Genomic DNA, 12,163 nt, shown 5'->3' with positions numbered 1-12,163 from the left:
ATGGTGGCCGGCTACCACCACTGACTGCTCTGACCGGGATCACAACAGAGGGTCCTGGACAGGGCTGCAGAAGGATGTAGAACGAAATTCTAACACACAAAAAAAGACCATATTTACTGGCCTGACAGAGACTGGAGAAACCCCAAGAGTATGGCCCCTGGACACCCTTTTAGCTCAGTGGTGAAGTCACTCCCGAGGTTCATCGTTCATCCGGGGATTGGACAGCCCCATAAAACAAAACAGGAGTAACAAGGCACAGCAGTCCAGGGACAAGGACTAGAAGGCAGGAGGGGACAGGAAAGCTGGTGATAGGGAACTCAAGGTTGAGAAGGGACAGTGTTGCCATGTCATAGGGTTGGTTAATCATTGTCATAGGGCAGTATTTGTACTAACTATTTAATGAGAAACTATTTGTTCTGTAAACCTTCATCTAAAGTCCAAAAAAAAAAAAAAAAGAATTATCTGTGTGAGATCAAATTGACAACAGCAACTCAAAAGGTTTGATGGGAAGCCTAGGTGACAGTGAGTTGAAGATAATGGTGATGGAATAATTTGGAAAAGGATAGTGAGAATAGCAGCACAGCTGGAAGAATGTAATCAATGTCATTGAATTGTATGTGTAGAAACTTTCAAAATGGTGTAACTTTGGCTATATATATTTTCACCAAAAAAAAGGTCCTTAAGGTCAAGAAGGTAGAGTGTTGACACATCGTGGGGTTCTTAACCAATGTCATAAAACAATATGTGTACTGACTGTTTAATGAGAAACTATTTGTTCTGTAAACCTTCATCTAAAGTACAATCAAAGAACTAAAAAAAAAAAAAAAAAACCCTGAGTAGTCAGAACTATAATTATTAACCCATTTTACTGATGTGGGGCTCAGCTAGAGTGGAGCTAGGACACACATCTCGGTCTATGATTTCAAAGGCAGCATTTTTTCCACTATAATATTGCTATCGCCTCTCAGTTCAACTAAAAACATGCTGATTTTTCCACTACTGAATTCTTCCATATAGTGGATGTATTCACAGGGCCTATGACTTCCTCTGTGATTTGGATGACCCCTCATCTCGAGCCCCCTTCTTCAGTTCCTGGAAGGTGCCAGGCTCTTTTCGGCCTCTCAGTCTGTGCCAATTACATATCATCCCCCCCGCCACCAAATCTGTTACCACAAATCTCATCTTTCAAGGCTCATCTTAAACCTCTTCTGTAGGAAAAGCCTTCTTTGACCACTCAGACAAGGTTAAATCGTCTCCCACCTAATCTATAGCATATACTACCAGTGTGATTGATTTGTGTAATTATTTATGAAGTCAGAAATGTGTCTGTCTTGTTCAACTCTAGACCTCAGAATTTAGCACAGTGCTTGATTATATATGTTCAGTACAATTTCTCGGGATGTTCTTTAGCAGAACCTTTTGTTATTGGTGAGTGGCAACGCATCACCTCAAGTTCCGACTGTCCGCGTGGCACCATCACAGGCACCAGTTTAGAAAAGCTGTCCGAAGTTGTGAAGGCCCCCTTGCTTCTCAGGTATGCTGCCAGCTCAAATTACATTGGTGGTGAGGATGATTTTGCAAATAAGAAGTTATATTTTTGTCTCCTTTTGGCATAACAGGCCGGCCTGTTTGGACTGTTGACACTTCGGTAACTACTGCATTACCTAGCACAAGAACAGTTTTGTTTAAAATAAAATACCTTGATTAACTCAGATTACAAATATATAAATATTGAACTGAATAGGATTATGGGGGTAAATTGACCTTTTTCTCTTGTAGAACCTTTTTTTTTTTCTTTTGAGGACTGATTTCTTTTTTCTTTTTAAAGAAATTCTGTCTATAACTTTGTGATTATATAAGGTTGGGTATGCAGTGATTTAAGTGCTTCTTGATTTGTGCTTGTTTCCAACAAATCTTGAACACCTCCTCCCCAAGCTCTAGAATGTCCCACCTATCCTTTTCTATTGCTAGTTCCTTTTCTTTGTCCTTTTTCAGATCTCATAGTTTATCCCTGTATACTTTCTTTGATTCCCCACATTTCCTTGTAATTTTTATTGCTGTTTTTCTTCTCTTTATCACTTCCCTCTGATTTCTTTTCTCTCTTTTCCTCTCATGTTAAATATTCACGATTTTCATTTCCCCATGATTGTAGGCTTTCCCTCTATATTTCTGCTTGACTTCTAATGTTGCAAATAACCCTAACTCTATTTCCACTGATGTTATTTGTGACTAGAAAAGCCCCTCTGATATTTACTGCAAAATGGACATATTCACTGCAGTATCTGTGTTACAACTGACAGTTCTTTCCCTGGTTAATGCATCTTCTTGCCCACAGCAAAATAATGTCTTTTTGTTTGTTTTTGTTTTTTGAAAGTCATCATTAATAATTGATACATCACAGTTATCTTAGAAATTAATGGAAAAGACATAGAAATGAATGACATAAAGCATAAACATTGGTAGCATAATGATTGTTAAAGTGATTTTCTTGAAAAAAAATTGATCAGAATAAATTTTCAATTAAAATAATCTTATTTGTGTTATTAAAATTATATTTTTTTATAATTATGGATTCTAACTGTTGTTTTTATCACCAGAAAGTATCATAAACATTAACAGCTTTCTATTGTCCTCACAGAAACAAAGCTGATACCACTCTAGTTCCCCATTGCACAGAAATCCAGAAAAAACAATTCTTGGCTTGAATTCAAGCTTCAAGGTTTTGTTTTGTTTTATTTTATAATTATTTTTCATAGTTAAAGTCAAAGCTCTTCTTTTTATTGATTTATTTCTATTTTTAGTAAGTCCATATCACAGTGACAAATGTTAGCAACATCATTATTTAGCCTCATAATCTCAGAACTAATAATTAAGTATGGTAGACCAGTAAGAAAGAATTCTGACTTTCTAAATGCACTCTCCTCACTTGTCTTCATTGGTTGAGTGGTTGGAAGAGTTAGAAAGTAGGAATTTTTAATCACATCTTTGGAGTGATTAAATCACCACTGGTAAAGCTTGTCTACAACGTACAGTCACAGTGAGAGGGTATTGTCCAGGTGATTTGAGTCCTCCCAATTCAAGACTATCCAGATAATTGGACAGATTATCTTCTCTGAGCCTCTGTTTCCTAATCTTTAAAAAGGTTGAAAGGGAAAGGATTAGAAACAATGTAAATGATATGTCTCTCCTGTGGTAGGCACTCGATTATAGTTCCTATTATTATTGGCAAAGAATAGTTGTGTGTATGTGTAAAATCATCTTTAAAATTATCTGCATTTTTATTTCACATTGGCTTTGTCAGTTTACATTAAACTGAGCCAAATCCTGTGTCCATCTCAATTACATTTAAAACCAATACCAGTTCATATTGAACTAACATTTTTGGATCAAGGTCAGGCGTTAAGTGCATTGGTTACAAATCCTCATAGAAGTCATTGTTCAGTGGGGGAGATAGGCACATGAGCCAAACCTACAATGGGATGAGTGCTCCTTCAGAGGTTATTTGCTTTGGAGAAGGCAGGAAGGTTCTAGAGACAAACTCAATCCAGTTGCTTTACTCTGAAGTCAGGAGTCCTGACAACACATGCCCTTTGATCAAAGCAGCTGAAGATACAGGATGGCTCTTAGAAAAAAATGATTGTTCACATATTCACTTACATGTCTAGATTAGTTTGAGGGATATGCGCACAGCATTCTCAGAAAGTAGTGTGTTAAATGTCTTTGCCTACTCTGATTTATTACTGGAAATCACTAAAATACCATATATATGAGATTTCCACATTTTCTAAATAATGACCAACCAGCCTCTTTGAGAGGGCTCTGTATCCAATGTGCTTGGAAAAACGAGCATCTCACTCATTGTTATTAATCACCATTTAGCATCCTGGAATTGCTATTTAAATTCTTAAGTTTTACTCTGGAAAGTTGAAATTCTAACTTGGCATGGTAGAATTATTTAGACTTGAATTCTTTCCAAATGGAAGGAAGAAGACTAATGGGAATTCTTTTCACTAGAATAAGGGCAACTATTTCTGTCTGTTTTGATCACTGGTACATACCAAGTGCCTGTAACAGGGGTTGACAAACTATGGCCTGCAGAACAAATCTAGCCTGCCACCTGTTTTTGTATAGCCCATGAACTAAGAATGGTTTTTACATTTTTAAAAGGGTGAAAAAAAAAATCAAAAGAAGAATATTTCATGATGTGAAAATTATATGAAATTTCAGTGTCCATAAATGGAGTTTTGTTGGCACACAACATGCCCATTCATTTACGTGTTGTTTATGGCTATTTTTGCACTATAAGGGTAGAGGTGAGTAGTTGCAACAGAGACCATATGGTTCCAAAGTAGAAAATATTTACTATCTGACCTTCTACAGAGAAAAAAAAAATTGCCTACCCTTGGCCTAGCACAATAACTCTCCTTAGCTTCTTTTAAAGTCAGATACATTAATATTTAACCCTCACATGTTTCTTTCCCGTAGGAAAGTCTTAAGCCTAACATATAACTCCAAGGTCAACTACTGAATTATAGCCTAGCATACAGAGAGCTATACAGTAAGAAGAAGCACACTGCAGTGGAGGAGAGAACATAGACTCAAGAGTCCATTGCCTGAGCTCAGACCTTGGGTCCACCACTTACCAGCTATGCAACCTGGGGCAAAATGCTTAACTTCCCTGTGCATCAGTTTTTCCATCTATAACCATCAGGTTAATGATGGTACTCTCCACCTAGCGCTGTTTTGAGAATGAAATAAGTTAACGTTGACAAAGTGCTTAGATCACCTGCTATGCAGCATGTATGTATGTAGACAATAATACAACAGTAAATAAGGTAACATACTTTGACCGTATTTTTACGTTAAGAAAATTGAAGTACTTAGAAATTAGCTAAGGTAATGAGTTAACCTCAACATATTCATAAAAATGGGAAAAATATAAGCATGGATTAAAATTTGAAAATTTCCACTTTTGTCAGTAAATCCTCAATGCAAATACAATACATTAATGTGTACTCTAATTGATTTTAATTGTAGGATATAACAATTTGGCTCCCATACCTGTGATATAATTTTGCAATCAATGGTCCTGTTTCAGGTAATAAACAAATTGTATTCTGAATGGTTGAGTAACTTCTGATACAAAATCTAACTTCCTAACAACTTCTAATCTGAGGGTATCAAATGAATATAAAGGGAAGCAACAATTTAGAGAATGCATGGATACAAGATTAGTTTGCTTTGTTAAGGCTGTTATTGAATTCTCAGGAAGAGAAGAAATAGAAAATATTGTGCTACATTTAAATAAACACTGTCTAAGCACCAAAGCCAGGGATCCAAACTGTGTCATGTAGGGATGTTAGGACATCTAATGTCTTTTAAATAAGTGCCAGGTGATTTTAGCAAATATGTAATCAGTACTCCAGATGTTCAAGTACCTTTTTACATTAATTTATGTGCTCTTCAAATAATCTATGTTTTGTAGAAAGTGAAATCTTTGTAAAATAGCCTCTTCTATAAAATATAATTTCTTGAAAACTACACTCTACACTCTAATGCGGTACTATATATGGGACTAGGATAGCTGGTGGTTAAATGTTTAAAAAGTAATCGTTCTTTTCATGAATGCTTTTATATTACATGTGCTTTTCTGGGAGAATGTTCAGTGGACTTTTGTTATGTGCAATAGTAACATAGATTGGGGAATAGAATAGTGAAGTGCAACACAAAGACTTTCTTATGTCATAAGCTTAATTCATTCAACTTTCAACAGGCATTTATTTAATGGTTATATTGGGTGGGGTGCAATGGAAGTGTAAGAAAAAGAAGTTAATTAATCTAGTCCAATTTGATTTGTTTGGGAATAATTACTAAATTATGAATTAAATAAAAGAATACAAATAAAAGAGAAATTTTTTGGGTTACTTAATTCAAACTTAGAGTATAAGTCTTCTGATGTCTACTTTTTAATGTACTAAATACTGCATGTCTTGTCACTTGATTAAATTAAATTTTCATGCTTTAGGAACCTTTAACAATGACCTTTTCAGAAACCTTTTTAAGAACTTATTTCTTAAGTTTTGTATTTCTTGCAATAGAACAACAACAACAAATAACCAAAAATTAAGCCTTCAAGATATTTTAATTTCTGTCTACTCAAGTCCTACAATCCTAAATTACTTATCTATACATTTGAATACAAGGTAACAAATTTCTTGTTTTATTTTATTTATTATCCTTAACGCTTAGTTTGTTAAAATAGAATATGAATCCGAGCACAGATGGTATATCTGGAAAAACGAAGCAACTAGAGCAAGGTTTAAAATTAATTTGAGTGTTTATAGTTTCAGACTTTGGTAGCTTAGTTTTTCTAGACTTAATAAAAAATAAAAAAATATTTAATAATCTTTAAAACATATTTAAAATATGATTCTGTCATGTTATATAGATAACACATATCCTTAAACAAGTAAATTCTCATTTGAAGTTATTCTATTTGTTTATATTTTATACTTATTCCCACAAACTGGTCAATTTTAATTTTTCATTTCACTCTTTGAATTTGAGAAACTCATATTTGGAGTATGAAAACTATAGGTGAACAAGAAACAGTAGATATAATCACTTCCCTTTAATAAAAATGATGTAATAAAAAAATAATAACACATTTATCCCCCTGATACAGTACTATAAGGCCAAGAGGATATTTTATATTATGCTGATGCTATAATAAATGGGCTGATACAACACTATTGATTCCAACTTACAGAATTTTTGTCTTCCTTAAACTTAAGATCTTATTTATTCTTTCTGTGATTTAAAATTAGTAGTGGAATTAGTCACTAAAAATTAAAATGATATAGTTGCGACTACTGGATTAAGATCAAAATTATATTATTTTGAGATCAACAATAGGTTTATATTTTCTTTTCTGTACCTTCCTCTTTTAAAGGAAAATACAGTTTCCCTCCTACTGCAGAAGTATCAGATTCTTGCAGCATCCATGACACTTGTAAGCATTCAGTGGTCAGACACCACTACATATCCTTCAAATGATACGGCCCAGTGGAGCTGGAAGGTGTCGTCACGCAGCCAGGCAGCCTGGTATCTCAGCCATCCACCAGGACAGAGCCAGCAGGCCCCAGCTGGTGTGCTGAATCCAGACTAAAGTAGGAAATGGATTTTGCGTTTTGAAAGTCAACTCTTCAGACATGGAAGCCTAGGACATATTTATTAGATAGAAGTTCGCTGAGGGCTTCAGAAATTATTTATTGGATCAAATTCTTAATGCTCATTATTCAAAATTACTTTTAGAATTAAGTTACATCTTCATTTTCTTATCCCTCTGTGTTTCTGAATTTACACAAGGTTGTACTTTTTTTTTAAAATATGAATAACTGTATACTCAGGTCTATAACTGTGTTGTCTGAATTCTTGAATATGCATGATATATGCCAAATCAAGTATATTTAAAGGTCATTTTGTAATGATGAAAGTGAAAATAAGACCAGAATATTAATTACTAATGCCCATTGATGTGGTAATACTTGGCCATCACACTCAGTTTACCATTTTGATCTTTTAAACAAATGAAAAACTTACAAAATAAAAATACAGCCCATGTTCTTGGACCCGCTTGGACTCATGTGCTCACTACACAAGCAGACGTTGGTTTGGATTCTTGCTTGTGCTATTGTCTTACTGTCATCTTTTGACACCATAACTCTTTAACACATCTTCCACAGATACCAGAAAAATCAGCTTACAAGATTTCTATGTTCGGGGTTTCTCTTGCCTCTTGTGGGCCTCACCTTAACACCAGCGCTGCCTAAACAACTGTCCAGAATCACTTCCATTTCCTAAAACTTCAGTTACCTGGGTCTGGTAGAAACATCCTGACCAAAAAAAAAAATACACATTTAATTCCATAAGGCCACACAGAGTGGATCCCATTCTTTAGACATCATTCTGGATGGGAAAATGCCAGACCATGCCCATGTACTTCTGTCTCATGTTAACACTTTGGTTGATTAGGCTAGGGTAGCCTGGTATCTGGAATCATGATGTTTCATCATGACAAACTGAGAAGATATTGTTTCTTTTTTTCTAAAAAGAGAAAGAAACCCTCTGCTAGAACTCATTAAAAAAGGTTTTTAGATTGCAGCCAATAAAACACGATTGTCATTTCCTATGGCCTTTTTATCTCAGCAGCGTTATAAAAAGCCATCATTTTTCTCTGTCCTTTGACATGAAATCCTATTTGTAACACACATAGAGACATATTCTATATAACAACAACATGCTACTCCCTAACTTCTTTGCTACTCCTGAGCAAGCGTACGAATCTAACCTGAGCTAGATGACCCCCCACCCCTCCTAATTTTCAACTGCACTCCCCTCTGAGAGGGAGTCACTAGGCAAGATTCATTCTGACACCCTGAAACCCCTTGCTTTACTCTCCTTTAAAAGTGAATAGGGAAGGCTTTCCACAAAATTGAGAAGTTTGCCCAGGCATATGATGCCAGCATTTCCAACGGTGGCCCTGGTAAACAAAGCGTTTCTGGAACTCTAACCTCGAAAAGGACCAGACCCCTGTCGGTTTAAAAAAAAAAACAAGACCGAAAAACAGTAACAGCCAAAACAAGGAGAAACACCATGAAAGCTCTCTTCTCTAAGCAGCTCCTCTGGCTTCTGCTCGCTCAAGGCAGGAAAGCGGAAGGGATGGGGTGGGGACTTCTCATCACAGAATCCTTTTCCTTAAGCAAGCTCGTCTTGAGATTTGGAGGGCGGGCTGGCTTAGAGAGCTTTCCAAAAGCTCTGTGTGGGCACCACTTCTAACGGTCCCGGCCTCTGGCCCCACCTGCCTGTCAATTTCAGTCTGTGAGTCCCCATTTCCAACGTTTCCCTCTCTAGGGGTATTGAGAACCTGGAATTTCCAGCTCTCCGGGACACCGTTAGGCCAGGTCCCTACTGACCTTTCAGAAACCCTGAAATCAACTTTCCTCGCACAGTCTGAATTGTTTGCGTTTTCAGCCTGCGGGAGTCTCCCTCCCAGCTCACCCTTCTTCCCCCTCCTCTCTGCCCCCTCCCCTCCCTCCGGCCTCTCGGACTATTCCCCCCTCCTCCCCTCCGCCTTCTTTGTTGTCTCCTACCTGCTGGCCAGGCTCTGCCTGCAGTGCTGCCTGAAGGGCATCAGGTGGTAGTTCATGGCGTCCAGCAGCAGCTTCTGGCAGACCGGGTCAGTGCGCATGAAATCCACCGACTGGACCCGCTCCACCAGCTCTGGGGCCGGGATGAGCGCGAAGCGGAGGCGCTTCATGAGGTCAGGCGCGTACTGCATGCGGGTCTCTCGGTCGTGCTCCAGCCAAAGCACGGACATCTGGAAGAGCGCCAGCTCCGACTCCACGGGGGGCGGCAGCGAGTCCAGCAGGGCGCGCATCTCCTCGAAGTTAAGCAGCAGCACATCCTCCACCAGGTACTTGTTGGCCAGCTTCTTGGTCTCCTCCAGGCCGTGCAGCGCCGCGATTTTGCACACCTGCTTGTAGTTCTGCACCGAGATCTGGTCGTTGAGAAACTGCACGCAGAGCTTGGTGACCTGGGGGATGTGCAGGATCTTGCTGACCGACAGCACCTCCTCCACTGTGTCTAGGGAGAGGGTCACGTTGGCAGTGTAGAGGTACTCGAGCACCAGGCGCAGCCCGATGGACGAGCAACCCTGCAGCACCAGGTTGTTGATGGCCCGGGGACTGGTCAGCAGCTTGTCGTCGGGGGAGGAGGAAGGAGTCCCGGGCTCTTCCTGAGGCGGCGGCTGCTGCTGCTGTGGAGGCGGCTGCTGCGGCTGCTGCTGCTGCTGGTCCTTGGGGGCCCCCAGGCCGTCCTGGCCGCCGACCCCAACCCCAAGAGGAGGGTGGCTGGAGAAGAGCGACCGGAAGTACTGCGAGCAGGAGGCCAGCACGGCCTTGTGGCAGTGGAACTGCTGGCCCTGGGCCGTCAGGGTCACGTCGCAAAACAGCTGCTTCCTCCACAGCAGGTTGAGGCCGTGCAGCAGGTTGTCGCTGTGGCTGGGGTCGAAGGTGGAGGTCCTGTCCCCGGATCTCGACATGGCGAGCTGACTCGGCGCACCTGGCTTTAAACCCTCCTCCAACCTGGCAGACAGGGGTGGGGGATGGGAGGGAGGGGAGAAGGTGGTGGAGGGGGTAGGGTGTGGTCGGGGTGGGGAAGGGTGTGGAGGGGAGGACGAAGAACAACAATCAATGTTCAGCTTGGCTCCTGCCTAGCGCACCTCCAGACCTCGACCCTAGGAAGGTCTGCGGACGCTGGATCCTAGAGCGCCGCCAGAAGGGCCCTGTCTGGGGTCCGGGCACCCGCTCTGCTCCCTGCTACTCCTCTCGCCACCCCCCACACACTTCGTCCCTCACTTTCCTAAAGCCACCGGGGCTCGGCTCTTGGCAGCGACAGCAGTGGTAGCAGCGACGGCAAAGTGGCGGCTGAGGCCAAGACACCTCGTGGGCTTGTGTCCATGCCGGGCCGGATGAAGGGAAAGGTCGGGGAGTGGGGAGCCTGGGGTGCCCCGAGAGTGCAGAGGCGACCAACGGCGGAGGTTCCAGGTCAACTTGTGCCCGAAGCTTTGCTTTTCGCAATTGGCCCAGTTGGGGGAGGGGTAGGAAAGGGGGCCTGACAAATGTGCGGGTGGGCGCTTCTTAGCCCTCCAAAAGCTGGGAAACCCTTCGATTATCCGTGCTGCCCCGAGAAACTCCTAGGCTAATAGTCTGAGGGAGGAGATAAAGCCCTTTCTTCTCCCGGGAAAGTGCAGCGGAGCGCGGTGAGGACCAGCTCAGTGGACTCAGGAGAGGCGGGAGCTGTCCTTATCAATTCTAGCTCATTTCCCTCACCCTCGCCCTGCCCGCTTCCCTGCTTCACAAACTGTTGGCTTCCCCGTCACCACTCAGTTTTGTTAATTTTCCAGAGACGCCTTTCAACCTGGCAGGAGAATCCCTATAGCCACCCCCGCCTACACCCCGCAAGCCCCTGCCCCCCGCCCTCCGCATTTCTAAGAACCGAAGTTCAGACATCTATCTCCCCTTCCCAGGCGGGGCGGCGCCGAGAAAGACGCGAGAGAGGAGTAGGGCGGAAGTGGGGCTACTGGGGTGGATTTAGAGCTCGAGCCGGGAGGCCCGGAGGGATTGGTGTGGCCGGATCTTCCTCCGGGGCACCAAGCGCAGTCGCTTTAACTCCAGTAACTATAAGAAGTTCAAGTTAGAAGGCAGGTGTTGGGGGAGGGTATGAGGACTGTCCAATGGGGGAGGGGGGGCGCAGGAATCCAGTGAGGGGCCTCTGCGTCCCACCCAGCCTCATCGCCATCAGCCGCAGCTTCCTTCTGAGCCCCTGAGTACAGCCCCTCCAAGACCCCACTCGGGCAGCCCCACTCCCCCGGCCTTGGAACTACTTCTGTAAAAAGTCTGAGCCTCCCGCATCTAAGCGGAGGCGGACGGGGTGGGGGAGGCAAAGCGAGATCGATACACCCGGTCCTTAACCTGTAATTGCACCTTCCAGGGCTAAGTAGCAAGGGACTCGCTACCCACATTCCGCCCGCCCGCCGGCCCGCCAGCTCCGGAGAGCTGCCGCCGCCTCCCGGCTCCGAGGATCCCGCCGGACCTGCCCCTTCCACTGCGGCTCACTCTGTCCTGCCTGGCGCCAGTCCCGGATCGCCGGCTGCCTATTTATACCGGACTCGGCTCCTCTAGACTCACTTTACCATCCCATTCCAGGTGGACCCTAGCCTCCCTTGTGCTCCCTCCACCGGCACTCTCCCCCCCCCCCCCCCCCCAACGCCCGCAAAGCTTGTCTTTGCTGAAACATCTCAGAGTCTCTCCCTTTAAGTGGACCCGGTCATACCTCTCTGTCGCTCTCCCCGCTTCGTTGTCTCCCCCCCATCTTATCCTGTTCGCCCCCTTCTTGTTCTCCTCCTTTGCCTTTCCCCCTCATCTGCTTTATTTCTTGCCCTAGGAGTTTTATTCTTCATAAGCGTTTGCCACACAACTACCACCCCCCTCCCCGCCAAAGATTCCCTCCCCGTCCCTTCCCCCGACAACAACCCAAAAAGACAGAACAAATACACACAAGGCAGACACAAGGCCAGAAACTTACCTGCTCTCAACCAGCT

The 12,163-nt window shown here is 42.8% G+C and overlaps 1 protein-coding gene across 1 annotated transcript in view; it reads right to left on the bottom strand.

Annotated features, from left to right (window-relative positions):
* KLHL14 (kelch like family member 14) overlaps positions 1–10,102 on the bottom strand; it is a 106,868-nt gene extending 96,766 nt beyond the window's left edge. Inside the window, exon 1 of the mRNA XM_023741181.1 lies at positions 9,153–10,102. Within this exon, the coding sequence (XP_023596949.1) occupies positions 9,153–10,102 (950 nt within the window). The remainder of the gene's footprint in view (positions 1–9,152) is intronic.
* Positions 10,103–12,163: the final 2,061 nt, after the last annotated feature.

The sequence above is a fragment of the Trichechus manatus genome, unplaced genomic scaffold, assembly GCF_000243295.1.
Source record: "Trichechus manatus latirostris isolate Lorelei unplaced genomic scaffold, TriManLat1.0 scaffold00175, whole genome shotgun sequence".
NCBI lineage: Eukaryota > Metazoa > Chordata > Mammalia > Sirenia > Trichechidae > Trichechus > Trichechus manatus.
The sequence above is the reverse complement of the archived record's forward strand: the minus strand, read 5'-3'. Positions and strand labels throughout refer to the sequence as shown.